Below are 19,954 nucleotides of genomic sequence, written 5' to 3' on the forward strand. Positions count from 1 at the left end.
GTGAGATTACAGGAGGCGGAGGAGCCTACGGCTTAACCGGTGGCCACAAGGCCAGAGCGGGGCCGGTGGCCGCAAGTTTTGTGAAGCTTTTGTGCTAAATGAAGGTGGGGAGGTAGCTCCCTTTTGTGGACAGCCAGTTAGATGTAAAATCCATTGTAGTTGCTGTTCTCCACTTGCCTTACATGTAAAGGGCTAAAAAGTCTCTCTGCAAAGCATAAGTGAAAGGAAGTGAGTGCTCACCATGCTGGAACTTCTTAAAATGGAGGAAAAACTCTCCCTTTATCTGTCTGTCTGTCCTCCCAACTGGAGAGTTCGAGAAGGCAACAACTATGCTCTAAGAAGCCTGGGGCCCGGTATGAACTATCATCAGTATCATACCTAGAAACTACTCATTTGAAACCTTGGATATCTACGTAGATCAGGAAATGTCTAGAAAGACGCAGTTAGCTCTCTCTCTCTCTCTCTCTCTCTTTCTTTTTTTAATATTTACCTTTTTTAAGAATAGGGTTGTATTTTTGGTGTCTTACAAGGTTTGTGCACGTGGTTTTTACTTAGCTGGTGGCAACAGCTGATTTCTATTTTTTTTTCCTTTTCCTTTCTCAGCTCTTCCCTGGAGGGAGAGTGAAGTTATAGTGATAAACCTGCTGGTGGCATCAGATCTAGTGAGGCTCCACCTCTCCACCAAGTTTTGTGTAGGTGGATCGTGGTTCTGAAAATACTCTTTGGCACTGAAAGCACTGGGGCAGGGAATCTAATGGGACCAGAGCTGAGACAGATGCTGCAGATCTGTGTCTGGAGAGACCTTTTTGATCAGTGCAGAAACCATAGACTCTGCTGAGTGTGGAGATGGAATGACAGCCACTTCCATGAGGAAGGCTGGGGTCCAACCTGGTCCTTCTCCTTCCTGCCCACCATTGGAAGGATGTGGGAGAACTTCAGTGGGGGATATTTACACAGTTTTCCTCTCTTTTAAGAAATGCGAGCTGGGATTCCCCACAGGCATTGGCTGCTCCTTATGATACAGGTGATATTGTCAAAGAGCTCAACTGAATTCTCCACTCAGCATGGCCCCTTTTTTAAAATTCAAGGTCTGCTGGCATGAGTAGGAATAGTTTCTCTCTGGCACACAATAGGTTTGGGGCAGTTAGACTTTTTCCGAAGAATTCAGTATTGTTCCTGGATAGTAACTGACTGATGTATTCCCCCTGTCATAAGTATAAAGGAAAGGGTAACACCTTTCTGTATACAGAACTATAAAATCCCTCCTGGCCAGAGGCAAAACCCTTTCACCTGTAAAGGGTTAAGAAGCTAGGATAACCTTGCTGGCACTTGACCAAAATGACCAAGGAGGAGATAAGTTACTTTCAAAGCTGGAGTGGGGGGGAACAAAGGGTCTGTCTGTCTGTCTGTGTGATGCTTTTGCCGGGAACAGATCAGGAACGCTCTTCAGAACTCCTGTAAAAAGTTAGGAAGCAATCTAGCTAGAAATGCATTAGATTTCCTTTTGTTTAAATGGCTGGTAAATAAGCTGTGCTGAATGGAATGTATATTTTTGTAACTTAAGGTTTTGCCTAGAGGGATTCTCTGTGTTTTGAATCTGATGACCCTGTAAGGTATTTACCATCCTGATTTTACAGAGGTGATTCTTTTACTGTTTCTTTCATTAAAATTCTTCTTTTAAGACCCGGATTGCTTTTTCATTGTTCTTAAGATCCAAGGGTTTGGGTCTGTGTTCACCTATGCAAATTGGTGAGGATTTTTATCAAGCCTTCCCCAGGAAAGCGGGTATAGGGCTTGGGGGGATATTTTGGGGGGAAGACCTCTCCAAGTGGGCTCTTTCCCTGTTTGTACCTTGAGGAAGTTTTTAACCTAAGCTGGTAAGAATAAACTTAGGGGGGTCTTTCATGCAGGTCCCCCCATCTGTACCCTAGAGTTCAGAGTGGGGAAGGGCTGCATTTTAGAGGTGACAGAGAAGCTTTGATAATCCTCATTCTAATGCCCTATTCCCGCTCTCATTACTCACACGTAATTTTGTTTGTGGTGTGCACTCAAGAATGAATTTTGTCTGTGCTGTGCTCACACAAAAATGATGGAACCGAATGTGTGCGGGGGACACACAAATGATGAGCTTTCATGGAAGCCCACACTTAATGGGCGGGCTGGTGCTTGTAAATGTGTTGTGGGGAGGTGGTATGTGAAGGCACACAAACCTGATTGATGGAGTTATGAGCAAGATAATTAAATGGTAACTTAACTGGTGTGTGTTTGAAGGTGTATACTGTCTTGATTGGTGCCCTCTTCTCCCCCCGGCAACTCCCCCCCCCAGCAGTAGTTTGGCCTCTTCCAGGACATCTACTCCACCAAACATCCACAACAAGAAGTTATCTGCTCGGGGAATACAACCAAGGAAAAAGTAGCAGAGGAAAAAGAGGCAGAGATCAGGTGTGGTGCATGGTTTGTTATCGTGGAAAGATTAATTATCACTCCATAGCTCCTTTTTTCCTATGGAAGTACAGTGAACTTGCACACTGATTCATCCGTGTATCTAAGTATGTTCCCAGCTGGAAGCATGAACACCAGTAGGATGGGTCACATACTAGAAGTCACGTGCATAAGTACTTTCTGGACTTGGGGTTTTAAGGCTGAACAATAATAGAGTGTTTGGTTGGATTTTTTTTAACCAAATCATTACCACTCTGTTGCCATTTTGTATAAGAAAATAATTTATTTCAATTATTCTATGATAAAATATCATTAAGCGCAATAAATAATAGACTGATATAAATATCCTGTTACAAATATCATAAAATGATCTGAAACTATTTCCACAATGCACAAATAGAATAAATAGTAGCAACAGCTTTTAAAATTCCACTGCATCTCATTGTAAATCATGTCTAAAATGTTCATTGATTTCAGTTAGTCCTTCTAAACAGGTTGGTATTTTTAATTTCTAAACTTCTTTGTCCTGTAGTTGAAAACTACAAACTACAGACTTTGTCCTGTAGTTGAAAACTGCATAATTCCACTTGGATTCTCTTGCCAGCGCTGATGCTGAACTGCTTGTCTGCTAGAGGAAAGAACTGGTATCTCTTCACCTTCATCCTGGTGAGCTGAAGGTCCGTCCTTCCGTCCTGGTAAAAGAGTCCCGCTTTCCATCATTGCAACCAAACCTGTCTCCAGATGCCCAGCTGGCTGATGAGTCTATGTTGGAATCTCTGACTGGAACTCCCGCCTCAGGGAGCTTGTTTGGAAGCTGTTCCAGTTCACATGTGTTATGCTGTTATACTGTGGTTATACTGCATGTTACAGTTCAGAGGTGAGATTGGATCAGAGAAGAGATCATAGAAATATAAAGCAAACACACAATGTCAACAATGTTTAAGGTCCAACCCTTTCTTTTAAAATTCTTAATTGTCTTGTAACTTTTTTGCATCGATAGCCTTCATTTTGCATTTTAACCCTGAGTAAATGAACAGAATATTATCACATGAAATGAAATTTGTGCAGTTGGAATTTCATGAGAGTGAATGTACGGCATAATACATCAAGCATTATGGAGTGTATAATGCATCCGTCTGTCTGCATCCACTGCATCCGTCTGTCTTCACCTCAGTAGTTGCAGCATCCGGAGCTGAAATGAAATTGGAAATAGTTGAAACACAAAGGGAAAAAGTATAATTTTCACTGAATTGATCTCAAGAAATTAAATGACAATATCTTTTCCACACGTAAGCTCGCAAGTCTTTTAGTATGTTCATATTTTTTTTAAAAAGTCTCTCGGAAGCTTCTCAAACCTTGGAATACTAGAAATAGTTCTCATGAGGACAAATTAATTAATAGCCATGCTGATAATTGTAGAAACACACTATGTATGTCGAAGTCAGAGTGCTTTGGTCATCGGATAATGATACTTCCTTCCCTCCCATACCACAAAGCGCTGGTGAGGTGCCGAAGGATTCCACATATGTGTACTTTGTTGCATGGTCTGCCAATTCCCTACTGCACAACAGTACTGATATGTGAGAGAGTATGAAGATGTGCAAAAATAAACAATAGTAGAAACACCAAAAAGTAAATCCATGTCACTGAAAATCCGTTTCCAGGACAGGACAGGAAGAGCCTAAAGCTGCTGCCATGGAAATGAGTTGCGATTTGGCCACTGATCCTATAAAAGAAGAATCAGGCCCTATATAAGCAGAGTTATAAAATATCCGTTATCTTTGTTCAGCTGTATAAATTACCTTAATGTGAATTCATTTACTCCAGGGAAAAGTTTTGTACTGTACCTTAGTTACTCAGCCTTCGAGTGAGTTTGTCAATCAGTACAAAACATCTGGGTATTTCCATGCGAATGATCTCCCAGGCACACAGGCTGTATTGCTTTTCTTTCAGGAAAGCATCTATCCCCTGAAAGTATTTTTTCACTTTCCGACTGGTGATCTGGAGGTCCTGACTTTCTGGGTTGGTTAAGCCCTTCTCTGTCTGTGCTCTCAAACATGCCTCCAGCCGCTGAATTTGCTGGTAAAGGCCATTTTGGAACCTGACTATGGAAGTGGCATCCCAGGCACTTTGGGTGAGGTTTTTGCTAAAGATGTTGAAGATCTCTTGGAGGATCTCTTGAATTGCCACCTTGGCATTCTCCTTCTGGGACACTGGGAGTTGGAGGACATCGTGGGTGGGTTTGAAAGCTGCCCTTTCATTTATGCATTGTGAGGGGAGATTTCCGCTCACTTTCTCCAGAAGCTCCAAGCTCTCTTTGTTCACTTTGTTCTGCTGGAAGTGAAGCATGGTACAGAGCTGAGATGAGATTTCAGTGGAGAAGAGCAGTATGAGGCAAATGTGCAGCAAACACCTGGTGGTCATGCCGATGTCTTCCACTTCTTTTCTTTGTGTGGAACCTTGAGCCTGGAGTTTGTTGAGGGTCCTATGTAGACTGCTGTGTCTTTCCTTCATGTCTCTGACTTTAAATAATTGGCTGCAGAATTTTTGTTTCATCATTTTCTGTTTTTTTTTAAAAGGTTTTTCCCTCCTGGAGGCTTCAGTCTTTTTCTTTCTGTATAATTCACTGCTTTCTAGATTCTTTTACCACGCTTCCTCCTTTTTGTATTGTTGTGAAAGTGACCAAACCCCTTTCACTTATGCTGGATCCACATACATACAGGCTTTTCATGATGCATTAATTTAAAGATCTAATATAATAAGATCATCCACACTTCAGAAGTGGTAATGAGAAGACCGCCAATTCATCAAACCCTACACTTTTCTCATTCATCACTTCCTGCATTTGACAGACAAAACTAGTTTAGGTATATTTAAAGTTTTGAGGCCTGGAGGAAGTGGGAGGAAAGCGTTGGCCTCAGGGGAGCTGGAACAGTTTGTGTAGTGGGGCTGTTGAGAGCCATTGAACCAAACTGTAAACCGTGAATATGAAGGAAACCACTTCAAGCCAGGGGGTATGGCAGCACCTATGTTAGGCCTCCCAAAAATAATGGTAAATTTCAACTTCAGTCATGCAACCTGAAAAGCACACTTAATATGTAGACACCAGCAAATATCGGTATCTTCCTTCTAGGAAAACACAGGAGATAGAGAGTGAGCTCTGAGAGAATGGAACCTTTTTTCATTTTTTGTTTACTTCCAGATCTCAATGTATATACTGAAGCTGAGCAATCGATGCAGTTAGATGGTGTGAACATGTTGTCCTATTGGTCACTCTGAGTAGTTCACAGTGGTGAAAAATGGAAGGTAATTAGTAAAACAGGATGAGCAATTAGTTACACATACTAGAGAGGTACCCACATGGATGATTGTGCTTTACTGTGGGGCCAGAAGGAGGTGATTTGTAAGAGAAGTCCTGATTTGTATTTTTAACAGGCATGTCCCTGGGTTGTAGTCATTCAAAGAATTTTTTAAAAATCAAAATCAGTGTTCACCATTTTGGCTAGTTCCTTCTCTTAACTTTTTTGTTTTCCCCTTGGCGTGGGCAGGGAAATTCTTCTGCTTTGTTTTAGCCTCTTTGTTTCCTGTGGTCACATTTCATTTTCTGGTTCTCTTCCCCTAGCACAGACTGTTGTGCTGGATTTTGCCATCATGGCAGGAAAATGTGTTTTCATCGAAAAAGAAAACTATTTTCACTGAAATTAGAAAGGTAGAATCACCTGAATAAACCATGAAAACATTTCTGTGCATATTAATTTGGTTAGAGTCTCCCAAGGCTTCCTGCACTTTGATAAGAACTATCAGAGTCTTGCATCAGCAACATGAAAGTTTCTGAATAGTGCAGAGAAAGCAGACTTACCAGAGCCTCCAGACTGCCATGCACTACGCTCCCCATTCTGGCATTACTTTCCATGGGTGTTGGGGATGTTTATCCCACACGAGGGTGAAGTCCAGAGAAGATGTTGAGGAGAGAGAGAAATAAGTACTGTAGTATGAATACTAGGAGAGGAGAAGGTAACAAAGTAATCACAGGGTAATGCGGGGCGGGGGAGCCAAATCATCTTTTTCAGTAAATCTGTATGGTGACAGAAATTTAGAGGCACTGGAATACTTGTTGTTGCATGGCTGCTGAAAGCCAGTGAACAAAACTGTAAACCCTGTATATGATGGAGACCATGCATTCACTTGCTAATGTTACGTGACGCTGCTCAACCCCAGCACCCCTACTTCCATCTTCCCTGCAGCAAGTAGGCAAAGAACCAGTCTATTATTTGAGAAAACTTGGTTACAAGGGCCTCAGAGCCTGCTGCAGAGGATCCATGCAGGGGTAGAGCCCTCTGCTTATGCCTCTTCCCTGTGCCACATAGAAGGGCAAAGAACCAGTCTATTATTTGAGAAAACTTGGTTACAAGGGCCTCAGAGCCTGCTGCAGAGGATCCATGCAGGGGTAGAGCCCTCTGCTTATGCCTCTTCCCTGTGCCACATGGAAGGGTGTGTGGGGTGAGATGAGGTGCCGTGGAGTCAGAAGCTTTTGCTCCCAGTTCCCTCTTGGGGTGTTCTCCATACAGTTATGATCCACGTGTGGGGCCTGGAACGAGCAGACGCGCATTGAGCTGGGGCAGTGCTACTACAGGTCTGGTGGGTGCATCTCTCCATGTCACCTACAGAGAGTGTCTGAGGCAACTGCAGTCTGAAGGAAGCCCTGGTTTCATGGCTGTAATGGAACCTCGCTGACAGGGACCGGAACGGGGCTCTGAGTGGTCCCAACAACTGATGCAGAAACTCAGTAGCTCTGTGTGAAAAGACCTAGTGTTCTGTGTAGAAGCCACAGGCTCGTCTGCTTCTATGGTGAAGGTTGGGGACAAACCTGCGAGTATCCCCTCCTGCCTGCCAGTGGAAGGATAAAAGTGAGCTGAAGTGGGGATGTATTATTAGCATGTTCCTTCCTTTTTATCCCCCTGTGGTTGGCTTTCCCACAGGAAGGCCTGAAATCCTAGATGATACATGGCATCAAATGGCTTCTTCACTAGATGAATGGATTTTTTCCACATAGCACATCTTATAAACAATATGATGGGATGAATGTCAGGAGGTTCCCCACTGCACTCCCTGGGCAACAAAGCAGTTAGAGTCTGAAGAGTTTGTATGGATCCCAGATGGCCATGTTCCGGCAGAGGGGGGGAATACATTATGGAGGTGGTGATTTTGTCATCCTCGACTTTTTCATGCAGTCTATTTTTGCTCTCATTATTCTCAGATGATTGTGTTGTGTCAATATAACTTTTGGCTCCTGCTACATGAAGGAATGAATGAATGAAGGGAGAAAGATTTGGGCAGGAAAGAACTTGGACAGCTGATGGCTACAGGTCTTGGAAAAAACTGCACCATAAGAAAGGAGAGGCATTTGTTTTCAGAGTTAACTCCTTGTACATGCCTCTAAACCAGCAGGTCCCAAACTGAGTTTCCTGAATCAGTGGCAGTACGTGGAGTACTGGGTGATCTTCTTCAGAGAACTGGCAGATACCACATTCCTTTAAAGACCGTTAAAAATTATATAAATGCGTTTCTAGTACTACCTTTCTTTGTAAGCATTTGGTGTACCTGCCACACAAATGTTACCTGATCCTGAATGGGAGGGGAAAGGATCAATTTTTGTAAGATGAGGCCCACATAATGAAATGTTTGAGAACCCCTCAGCTAAAGAGAACAGAGGGCAAAAGCTTCTGCAATGCTGCCATCTGTTGACTGTGAAGAATTTAGTCTCCTACTAGAGACACCATAGTTTGGACTGTTACAAAAGGGATTTAAAATGGGACATACCTTCCTGGTTTTTTTCCCAAAGGCAGTTTTTTCCCAGTCAGTGTAAAAATTCACACACACTTTGTTTTTTCACTATTTGAATATTTAATGTAGTGGTTGTTTGACTTCTTTAAAAGCTTTTAAATAAGAAATCTCCAGATTTAGAGTGTGGCTTAAATTAATGCTAGACAATGATGGGACTGACTAATAGCTCTTCAAAAATACTATCTACATACCTGAACTTAGCAAAGAGATCCTTACAAGATTTGGTCCCATGGATGGTTTTTGTTTTTGTTTTTTGCTTTCAGGTAATTTTTAACTATTGGGTTTAGGGTAATTTTTAGTCGTTCACAGCTCAACTGAAATTTTGATGCACTGTGCTCCTTCAGCTGGTGGTTGTTGGTGCAACATGCAGTCCCTAAGCACACACGCTTGGTTTGGGAGCACCCGGGGGAGAGGAAAGGGAAGCAGCAGCAGATGCTTACAAGCCTGAGTGACAGGAGGGGTTGGGTATGTACAAGCTTGATGGTATTTGTGAGCCAAGTGTACCCAAACGTGACTGGTGGAGGGGGAAAATTAGGCCCAACAAGCCTTCTGATGGGGATCGGGGGGCATACGGAGTCTGCGCACAGGGAAAAGCAACTTTGTACCACGACAACCTGAAGTCTTCCCCTTAGAATGCCTGTGTCTCCATCATCACTTTCATTTCATCACAATGAGCTACTGCTCCAAACACCCACAACTTCAAATGTTGTGGGAGGGGCGGGGGGGGGGGGAAATAATCTGTTAACGGGCAGAAACACAAAAGCTGCAGAGTTGAGGTTGTGGTGTGTGGTCTGTTGGAGTGGTAAAACTAATTACCATAGCTATTTTTCTTATGGAATCACTGCTGAATCTGGGTTTATGTTCACAATGGACTTGAGCATGTTGTCAAGTTTAACCACTTATGTCAGAGGAAAGCTCGTGTCCTTAAAGTTAGGCAAAGTCCTTTGCTGAACTGGAGTCTTAAGGTAAAACAAGAGAAGATTTTTTGTATTACGTCTCTGTTTGTTTTTTAAAAATATCTAATTAATACAAATCACTGCTGCTGTAGGTTGCTATTTTGTATTAATAAATATTTATTTATAAATATTATAAAACCTCTGAAAAAATAAATAAAAGCCATACATAATAATTAATAATATTAATAAATGATATATTTATATGAATAAATATAAATGGGACAACATAAAAACACTGCTGCCATCTGTTAACTTAAAGTTAGGCAGATGTTTACAAGTCCTTTGCTGAACTGGAGTCTTAAGGGAAAACAAGAGAAGATTTTTATTGGGTCTCTGTTTTTTAAAAAAAATCTAATTAGTACAAATCACTACTGCTGTAGGTTGCTATTTTGTAGAAATAAATATTTATTTATAAATATTATATAACCTCTGAAAAAATAAATAAAAGCAATACATTAATATTGTGAATAAATATAAATGGATCAACATAAAAACACTTTTACACATCCAGTAAAATGATCTGAAAATATTTTCACAGTGCAAGAAAAGAATATATATTTGCACTAGTTTAAAATTTGAGTGCCTAATTATAAATGACCTAGAAACTGGGATATTCTTCTTTCTTTGTTATCCTTGCCGCAAAATACACCTCCAGAAGTTTCCCTTGCTTATGAGTCCATGTCAGGATCTTTCCATGCGACTGTCTTTCCAGGCAGCTTGTGAGGGTATTTAGCATGAGATGCAGGAAATCCGTTGGAGGATCTCCTGGATGGCCACTTTGGTAGTCTCTTTCTGGGTTTCTCTGGGCTTGAACTTTCTGGGGCCATGTCAAGTCTCTGTCTTCGTTCTGCTGTTGCAGGAAATTATCCTTCCATTTTGTTTGCAAATTGTCCTGGTTTACGTTTGTTCTGCTGAAGTGAAGCCTGTTACAGTTAGGAAGTAAGATTTCATTTTTAAAAGCATCCCAAGGCAAATTTGGAGCAAACGTGTAATATCAATGATTAAGAAGTAGTAAGGTTTTTCTCCTTCCGTTCAAATACTACGTTGTCTTCTACAAAATCTTCTCTTTTACATTTTCTCATGTCAATAAATCAGTCCGGTAATGGCAAGTAGTATATAAATAGTGCAGTTGGAGTTTGACAGTTTGCTTAATTCAAGATGGACTGATAAGAGTCTCAAAAGGTGCTCCTTGTAGAATCAACTTAGAGACGAAGGACTCCAGAGGAGGTGCAGTTTCATTCAGCTGTTTTCAGAGCATCATTACTGGAAGCATCACGTGCTGGAATGAAAAAGGGGAATGGTTCAAACATGGAGAGATTCAAATGCCAAATAGAGGCCATCTTTTTCTAACCAGATGTCAAATCCTAAATCCTGAGCCTTAGTGCACTTGTCATCTTGTCACAATTTGTTGTTACTAAAGCTGTTGAAGTTAGGGGTAAACAAAAGAAAGAAAAGCAAAATAAGAACCCTCGGCCGTCCCTATGTGCAAAATGAGTTGATGGGATAGAAGAGTGTGAACACAGACCCCCCCGTTTTCTGGTGTCCTAACTGGAATGTTGTCTAACAAGGCAGTTGTTGAAAGGGGGCTTCTCACTGTTCTTTTCCCCAACTTAGATACTTACTGGGCAAAGTTACATTTGGTGTGGTTAGTTATCACCATAGCAGGGTGCTGGTGCAAAAGCCCCTAATTAGTCCCTGGCCAGTCAGCTCTAATCAAGGGAAGCAGATTGGGGCTGATGGAAAAGGCCTGATGCCGGCCTGAGGATTGTCAACACCTGCTTGCCTGACAAGCCAAGGGCTATAAAGGCTGGGAGGGAGACAGATGGTGGGGTGGGACAGCTAGGGAGAAGTCAGTTAGGGAGGGAACTGGAGGCCTCCTGGCTGAAGGCTGACTCTTCCTGTAAAATAGGTTGAATAATCCTGTAAAGCTTGTAAATAGACACTGGTGGTGGGATAATTCTAAGTAAATAAAGACACGGGTGCTGAACAACCCTGAAGCCTCTCTGAGCAGGAAGTGGGCCCCAGGAAGAAGGGCAGGTCATGGACCCTGTTACAATCACTTACTGATATTTTGTCTTTAGTTAGCAGTTATGATATATTTGTACATTTTTCATACAGAATATTGTGTGTGGTAGAGAAGCACTAAATTATATGCTATTCTGAAAAGATTTGAGCATGCGTTTGAAATAGCTGTATGCATAAAATTACTATGGGAGAAAGATTGGGCCCTATGTTTCAGGAGTCATATTTTCTTTTTTCCTAGAAAAACTCAAATATGATACCTTCATTTTCAAGTCTCTTTGTGAGTATGTTGAGAATTAGAAAACATCTGGATATTTCCACACGGATGATTTCCTGGGTACACCGGTTGTATTGCTTTTCTTTTGGGAAATCCTCTATTGTCTGGAAGTATCTCTTCAGTTTCAGACCAGTGAGCAGGAGGTTCTCATTTCTTGGGTAGGTTACCTCCTTTTCCATCTCAGCACTCAAACACATCTCCAGCTTCTCAATCTGCTGGTGAAGTCCATTTTGGAATTCCTTTATGGAAGTCCCATTCCAGGCAGCTTGGGTAAGATTGTTGTTAAAGATATGGAAGAGCTCTTGGCGGGTCTGCTGGATGGCTACCTTGGCATTCTCTTGGTGGGACAGTTGGAGCTTGAGGATATCTCTGGGCTTGAAAGCTGTCCTTTCATTTAGACATTGGAAGGGAAAGTTGCCACCCATTTTCTCCAGATGCTCTAAATTCTTGTTGTTCATTCTGGTTTATAGAACATAAATCCTGTTACAGTCCAGACATGAGATTTCACTGGAGAAGAGAAGCACAAGGTAAAATTGCAGGAATTACCTGCGGATCATGATTTCTCTGATTCCCTGTCTGAGTGTAGAACTTGAACAACTGGTGTTTGTTCAAAGTCTTTTGCACACTGCTGTGTTTTTGACCCATGTCTCTGAATTTAAGTATTTTGTAGGATAAGGTTTTTTTTATTTCATCACTTTCTGCTTCTAAAAGTTTTCCTTTTCACATTCCTTTCTTTTATTTAATTGAACTAGCAAACCATCAGAAGAATAAAGCCACAGTCAGTACATTTTTCAGTATTAAAATAACCCCTTAATTACTTGTAGTTTCCCCCATTAGATAAAGAAGATGTAAAGGGTAAAGCAGAATATGATGACTAACATTATGCTCCAGTTACAGTGTTTAGAGTAGGGGCCAGTCTGTCTACTCTCAAGTACCTGAAGCCATCACTTTTAGGCAGGTATGAATGTCTGTTACCATAGTAAGACCATACATGCAGTGAAATGGTATCAATAAATTTTGGGAGATGGGTGGGGAGCGGAATTAGGGTTCTGCAGAGCTTCTTTTTGCTAGACCCTGGTCATGAAATGCCTGTCAGATACCAGCTGTTCCTTCACTTCGCCAGTAGAAGGAAACCTTTCCCTATCTGGAATGGCACTGAAAATCATAAAACTCTGCTATTCTCTAGCCTTCTCATTCCTTCTTTCCAACTGTACATCTTAATTTGGTAATTCATGCAAAGAACTCCTATTGGAGATGTGGGCCAGAAAATTGTCTATTGGTCTCAGACAATTTTCTGCAAATGTGAGAAATGAGTGAGGGAACCGATACGTTTGTAGGGAATACCAAGTGATGGACAGAGGGCACTCGGAAACTGGGAGTTTTAATCATGAACCTGATGCCAGCTGTGAAAAACATATGGTATCTCAGCTAAAGGTACATGTGAACAGTGTGACCATATTATCTTCATTGCTTTTGAGTATTCACATTATGTAATGCAGTGATATGGAGGAGTGTTCTCAAAACAGATTGTGCAGCTGATAATAAATATGCTAGACAGATCCACATAAATGAATTAAGTTAGAAATTAAATTTTTGCCTAATTTAACATCTCCCTTTCTTGTGCTGCTAGGTATCCCAAGGTGATTTACATTAAGACAGTTTTTTCAAATCTGATTTACTTTTCGCCATTCAAGCTTTTTGCAATATTTGTTTCACTGGGCTTGGAAACGGAACCTCAATTGGTCTGGTGAATGAGCTTTGCTTCCTGTGGGCAGTTTCACTTTGTGTTTTTCCTAACGTAGCAATAGGCTGTCACAATGGAGCTTCCTTTAGTTTAGGGGAATGATTTTTAATCTAAAAATAGAAAATGATTTTCATTTTCATTTTAAATATGAAGAGGAACAAAATATAGAAATATTTTTATTTATATTAGTTCTGTTAAATCTCCCTCCCCCATCATCTCAAGCTCTGTATTTAATCATATTCTAGAGTTTGTACCTAAAGTGTGTTGAAGTGTCTGTTTAAACAAAAGCAGTTTATTGTATGTCTAATACTGTATACAGTATAGGTTACTCAATCTTACCATGGATTATGCACCCTGATCTCCTATTATCTTCAGCAGGAGTTTTGGGGGGGGTGTTTCCTGGCAAGTGGAAGCTTCAAGAGGTAATATATTTGAGAAACAAATTAAAAATCTGAATCTTAACAGGAAAGGTTAAAATGCAAAGAAATGAAAGTAAGTCTTTCGGCAAATATGCATTAGCAATTAGCATAGCACTAGCCAGTTTACTGGGGAAAAATTTGATCTGGACAGGCTGAAATATTTGCTTGAAATGGATGAAATATGTTTAAATTTCAATTTTAAAAGACAGAAAATCTACTTGTGATGTTTTCCCCTCTACATGTCAACCAGCTTTATCTGAGTGTTTAATTTAAGAGTAACGTAGCTCCTTTTCCTATTTTCAAATTATCCGCAAACAAATTCAAATTTTGCTAATGTGTTTTTTTCAGAATGACTTCACAAATGGTTATCATAGAAATGTGGGCCTGGAAAGGACTTTGATAGGTCATCTAGTCCAGCCCTCTGCACTGAGGCAGGGATTAAGTTTTTATCTAGACTATCCCTGGCGGGTGTATGTCTGACCTGTTAAAGATTTCACTACCTCCCTCAGTAACTTGTTCCAGGGCTTACAGTTAGGAAGTTTTTCCTAATGTCTAAACTAAATCTCCCTTGCTGCAATTTTAGCCCATTGCTTCTTTTCGTATCTTCAGTGGTTAAGGAGAATAATTTATTTCTCTTGTCTAGCTGGTTGACTTCAAATTAAAAACTACTTTCAAGATGGCTGCATGAAGTTTTCTGGAGAGAATTCTCTTTATAATATGTATTTTCAAAAGTTTGCCTGGATACCTTCTCTTTATGTAACTATCCTTTTCTACCAAAAACTCACATGTACAAATATTTGTGGAAATGTATACCGGGGGCATGAATATTTAACTGAAGGAATATTTGGAACACTGTCTTGTTTAGGTTTCAGAGTAGCAGCTGTGTTAGTCTGTATTCACAAAAAGAAAAGGAGTACTAGTGGCACCTTAGAGACTAACCAATAAATTGGTTACTCCTTTTCTTTTTGTCTTGTTTATGTTCTTATGACTTTTTAAAAACAAGCAGGTAGATAGACAATGAACAAAAAGGGGTAGTAAATACCATTGAAATGAATCACTAACGGATTTTTAAATCCAAAATGAAAATTCAGAAATCCTTTTTCCATTATTATATGAGCCTTAGCTACTGATATGGTTGATGTTGTTGAGCTAAAGAAGCTGTACTGCTCTTTAGAGGGTGTTTAGAGGCTGAGGCCTATGTCTAAAATCAGGAATCCCAAATTCTAATCCTGGTTTTGCCTGAGCATGATATTGGGTAACTCACTTCCTTCCACCTCTGTGTAAAATGAGGCTGATAATATTTACTTGTCCCACAGGGGTGTTAAGCTATATTAATCTTTGTAAAGGGCTTTGTGACTTTCCAGAACTGATGGTCTTGTTTTCATTTTGGAAAATGTGTCCAGTAGGGCACTTGCGTGTTGCTGTATGATTACTACTCTTTGTTTTGTTTTTTGTTTTGTTTTTTTAGACTATATTGTGCTGAGTACATAGCACTATAAAAGCTGCTTTAGTTCAGATGAATAGGACTTAATTTTTTCAAAATTATAGTTCATGTCTTGAAAGCAAACTTTGTTGTTGACACTGTAGGTGAGGGTTGGCATAGAAATGAAAGTGTACAGGGAATTATCTTGGTGTTATGGGCTAGGCTGAACAGATTATTTCTCAATGTTTGGGTGAGGGGAGGGAGCTAAATAAAGCTGGTCATGGTTTTTGTACTTGCATTTGTGGAGTATAAAAACATTTCTCAGTTATCCTTAAACTCAGAGGGTAGAACGTTGTTGCATAGGTGCAACATATCAGAATTTGGCCCCATGTGCAACAGTTAGAGTTAGCAATGCCTGTGGAAAGAGCTCAGATATGACATTCTCACATAGAGTATTTATAATGATGAAGCATCCACTTTTCCTTCAATTTACTTTGGGGCTAAAAAAGATGTTGTGATCATAAAATATCAGGGTTAGAAGGGACCTCAGGAGGTCATCTAGTCCAACCCCCTGCAGGGCCAATCTCCAATTTTTGGCCCAGATCCCTAAATGGCCCCCTCAAGGATTGAACTCACAAGGCTGGGTTTAGCAGGCCAATGCTCAACCCACTAAGCTATCCCTCCCTCTGTGATGTGTATTGGAGCTGGTTTAATGGCACAAGTAGAATTGTAGCAGCTTCAGCAAATATTTTCCTTCAACTTCCATGGAACTTTTCACTCTCGCACGAAGCTTTGTCTAAATTGGGAAAATAGCTTGTGTTTTAAAACAGGTTATACTAATTTGATTTTAAACAGAACTTTTGACCAAGTGTAGATAGGGCAAACAACATCTGTTTGTTGGGTTTGCAGAGCTGCCCTATAGTTATATTGAATCCAGGACTCAGTCTTACTCCACCACTTGTGCTAAGATATAAGTAAATGTAGGGATGTCGCTAGACAGACTTCTGGAAAGACTTTATTACCTCTGCCTTCCTATATATAATGACATAAAGTGGTTTGTAAGTTTTGCAATTAATCTTAATAACACTTTTATCAATTCTTTTATAATATCTTGGCAGACAGTATGTAAATATTAATCTCTGGGAGGATATGGTACAATACATAACTTCACAGCTTGCAAAAAAATTGTATTTGAGTTTGAAGAGGTCCTGCCAAAAGTTTGAATGGTTGACTTCCGCTCTTCCACCCCACCCGCCTCAAATTGGGTTCATACCATAACTTGATTTAACCTGACATTTTTATTTTTTTCCTTTCTGTAGAATCTTCAACATATTCAGAATATGTAATGTTCCATAGTTTTGAAATACTCTACATTTACACTATTATTTCAGCAGTTAAAATAATTTATCCAGAACTGCCGCATCTTCCCAAAACAACAATTAGAATAACTATCCATTCATCTTTGGGGCTATGAAAAAAGAACAAAGTACCAGTTTGCATGAATATGCATGTTCATATTTATTACATGTAACATAGTATTTGGACATGTCATTAGTTCTTAAACAGTTCTGCTTGGCTTTCTTTTCTTTTTAATACTTTTTTATTTCTGTTGGAAGATAATAAACACAATAAATAAGCATAAAGGGCCTGATTCTATGCCTATTGAAGTCAATAGAAAATTCCCATTAACATACAGGTATACAACCAGCATTGTTTCCTTCTAGTTTATTTCTGTTTGCATACTAAAAAAGATGCAGATAACAATTGACTTAAGGATTCAATCCTGATGTGTCAGTGCAAGATGAATCATCAAGTAGCAGGTTTACAAGAAGTCTGGTAATGGAGAGTTTACAAACCTGGGAGCAGAACAGAGGAATAACTTTTTCTCTAGATTAACCCTGTGTAAGCCTGGATACTTCAATGGGGTTGCATGTTTTAACCCAGAGCAGATTTTGACTCAAAGTCCTCAGATGTGGTTTTAACCATTGTAATTTCATGATTTAAAACAGATAGAGGCAGTCATTTGAGTAGCAGTTACCCTAAGAGTGACCAAGACAAAGAGCCACCACTCTGTGTGTGTGAGAGAGATTCCATAGTGGGTTTTTTTTCCTCATCTTAAAAATGTTTGTTTTTCAAGGAAGGTTCAGATGCTTACTGTAGGAAGTGTGGGGAAGAGGTATCTTCCGCCATATCTGGTATAAATAGCCAATGTGGCTGAATTCCGATTGTAGATCTTGGGCCAGATCCTTAGCTGATGTAAAATGACAAATTTCTACACAAGTTATGCCAGTTTACTGAGGATCTGTCCCCATTAACTTAATCAATGAGATCATTGGGACCACATTATTCCTTGACTTTTCAGTGGTATTTTTAGGCCTCCAAGTGGAGGTTATCTATAGTGGCAACCCTTAAATTTTGTCCACTTTTATCTAATATAAAATAAATCGGTAGATAATGTTTACCTCAGTATCTGCAGTATTTCTTTGCACTTCTCTATACATACTGTAGGTAATGCTGGCAAATATTGTGGTTACCTAACTACAAATACATATTCAGATATCTAAGGCAACTGGTAAATTTTAAAGGTCAGTGTTGCACCTCCTGAAAAACACACAGGACTGATTTTTCCACCTTTTGCGTCAAGCCACACCTTAGCCAAATACTGTAAAAATAAAAATCCTACAGATAGTATTGCTTGATTCGAAAGGGTGTGGGATGCTAACCATGGAAAGCTCACTGATAAGAGAAGGGGACCTAATAACTTTTTTGAGTTTGACTTCCTTTTTTTTAGAATCTGAACACAGTAACTTCACAAAATTTTCCCAATGATAGATGTAACAGTATTTTTTTTAATGATAATTTCACCTTATGTGGATATGTTTTTCTATTCGCATGGAATCAGTCTGTCTTCCATCCTCTAGGTTTTCCTTCTTTGTTTGTTTTTTGTCTCATTACTTCATGAAATCTCTAGTCTAGATTGAGGATTCTAACTTTTTTCCATTCTTTTTTTTTCTGGTTTGTTTCTTCTGCAAATTAAAACACTTAAAAAAAATTATCATGACAATAAGGTGTTTTATCAAACCCATTATACCTTATTGCTAATCTAGGGGAAAGTTTCAGGTTTAAGATATGACCATTCTTTTCTACATATATGTTAAGATTCCCCAAATTACATCTTATTAGCATTTAATAACTCTATGCATGTCTTCTTGCGTAAGACCAAATAACATTTCAGAAGGGTGTCTCTTACCAAAATCTGAAACTTTAGCAAATGGAGTTTGCTACAGTAGTTAATATGAGGCTCAGATACCAAAACCGAGCAGAATACGGTAGGTTAGAAGTACAGTGGGAAGCATAAAAAGCTAGTGAGTGTTGTTTTTATACTGATCCATATCAGTGGGAAAGAGGCCATACAAGCTTCAGTTTTGCTATTACAGCTGCATCTCTAGTTTGCTATCTTTATACTGGTGATACTAAATCATATTGTAGTCCTTGTCATTTCAATTAGGAGGCCAGGGGCTATTTTATTTTTACAAGTCAACACAGAAATAAAGTAATGGCAAATACACTGTCTGTGCCATAAATATATTGATCACAATCATTCAGGTGTATCTTTATCCAAGCCATTTTTTCTAAACTAAAGCCTTGGCATTGCAGTCTAAACTTCCATAAAGTGATCTATTTTGCATGTGCAAAATCAAAGGTGTGAGTAAGGCTATGACTTGAAAAAAATTGGCCCTATTACTTGTATCAGTAGATGGTAGCTTAACAGCATTCACATGCTGAAAAATTATAGTAGCAATTTCTCCCTACAGTTGTCAATAGCTCGACCATATATTTTAAAGTTTTACTTAGATTGCAGTATTCATGTTATACTTTAAATGATGGTACTTTGTGTTATACGGTATTTCTTTATTGTGTCTAATTGAGTTAAATTTTAAAGTGCAATGAATCACACTCAAAATATATAACCTTTTCTGTCAGGTGCAGGAGAAAAGCATTGTAGTTAATAGATGCTTTTTCCCCTCCGGTGGTGATCATGGGAAAAATGTAAAGCTCAGACGTTTCAGCACAGTCTATTCCTTCGCGCTGAATGAATAATTTTAGCCAACAATTTTTTCTCTAAATATTTGATTTTCACAGCTGTTTTCACTAATGGGTCTTATTGTTGCTTCTCTCATTCTTTCCCCTATATTTACAGTTGCATCAAATTCACCTGTTGTGTATTCCTTTAAAATTGCAGGTACCTTCTGAATTTAACTTTCACACCAACTCACATCATTCTATTAACTTTTTTGCTTCATAAAAAGGGAAGATTAGAGGAGTTATAAAATGTATATATGAAAACATTAATACAAACTTGATAAAAATGTGGTTATTGATCTGCACCTGAGGTACTTGGGCCAGCCACTTCTCCCTTTATAGGAAAGGCCTACAGAATTTAATAGAAAATATTAACTTTTACTATTGGGTTTTTTTGAACAATTTTATATATTTAATTTATATTAATTAAATATAGAGAAGTATGGTTTTGCTATAGAATTCTGTAAGATTTTTTTAAGAAGCAACAGGAAAGGTATTTTATTAAATTATGTAGCTTTTCAGATAAATTTCTATGGAAAACCATACAGATTTAATTCTACAGAAATGTCTCAATGGAACCCAAAAGGTAGTTTTATTCATCTGTCTTGTCTTTATTTTTAATACCAAGATCACTTCAGAATCTGGCTGGTGATAATTTCCTTGTATTCAGGGACCATGTCTAGGGACCTATAGACTCCCTGATTTGATTTGTCTTAATTCGAGAAATGCCACCCACCTGCATCA

At 39.3% G+C, this 19,954-nt stretch overlaps 2 protein-coding genes across 2 annotated transcripts; both read right to left on the reverse strand.

Moving 5' to 3' along the window:
• Positions 1–4,290: 4,290 nt before the first annotated feature.
• Positions 4,291–4,872, reverse strand: LOC125637409 (interferon beta-like). The gene has a single exon (XM_048851807.2). The coding sequence runs from the start codon at positions 4,864–4,866 to the stop codon at positions 4,291–4,293; it is 576 nt and encodes a 191-aa protein (XP_048707764.2). The 5' UTR covers positions 4,867–4,872.
• A 4,885-nt stretch (positions 4,873–9,757) lies between these two features.
• Positions 9,758–12,117, reverse strand: LOC142072045 (interferon beta-like). Its single transcript, XM_075128262.1, has 2 exons — positions 11,525–12,117; positions 9,758–10,521 (listed from the first exon to the last, which is right to left on the reverse strand). The coding sequence occupies exons 1-2, from the start codon at positions 11,997–11,999 to the stop codon at positions 10,478–10,480; spliced, it is 519 nt and encodes a 172-aa protein (XP_074984363.1). The 5' UTR covers positions 12,000–12,117; the 3' UTR covers positions 9,758–10,477.
• Positions 12,118–19,954: the final 7,837 nt, after the last annotated feature.

Source organism: Caretta caretta, chromosome 5, assembly GCF_965140235.1.
Source record: "Caretta caretta isolate rCarCar2 chromosome 5, rCarCar1.hap1, whole genome shotgun sequence".
In the NCBI taxonomy this organism is placed as follows: Eukaryota; Metazoa; Chordata; order Testudines; family Cheloniidae; genus Caretta; species Caretta caretta.

What these genes read in the sequence shown, in the direction of transcription:
- LOC125637409 (XM_048851807.2), bottom strand. Translation starts at nt 4,866, where the DNA reads ATGACCACCAGGTGTTTGCTGCACATTTGCCTCATACTGCTCTTCTCC.
- LOC142072045 (XM_075128262.1), bottom strand. Translation starts at nt 11,999, where the DNA reads ATGAACAACAAGAATTTAGAGCATCTGGAGAAAATGGGTGGCAACTTT. An exon ending in AAAGAGACTTGAAAATGAAG is followed by an intron (nt 10,522 to 11,524) that starts GTATCATATTTG and finishes TTTTCATTCCAG; the next exon opens with CACGTGATGCTTCCAGTAAT.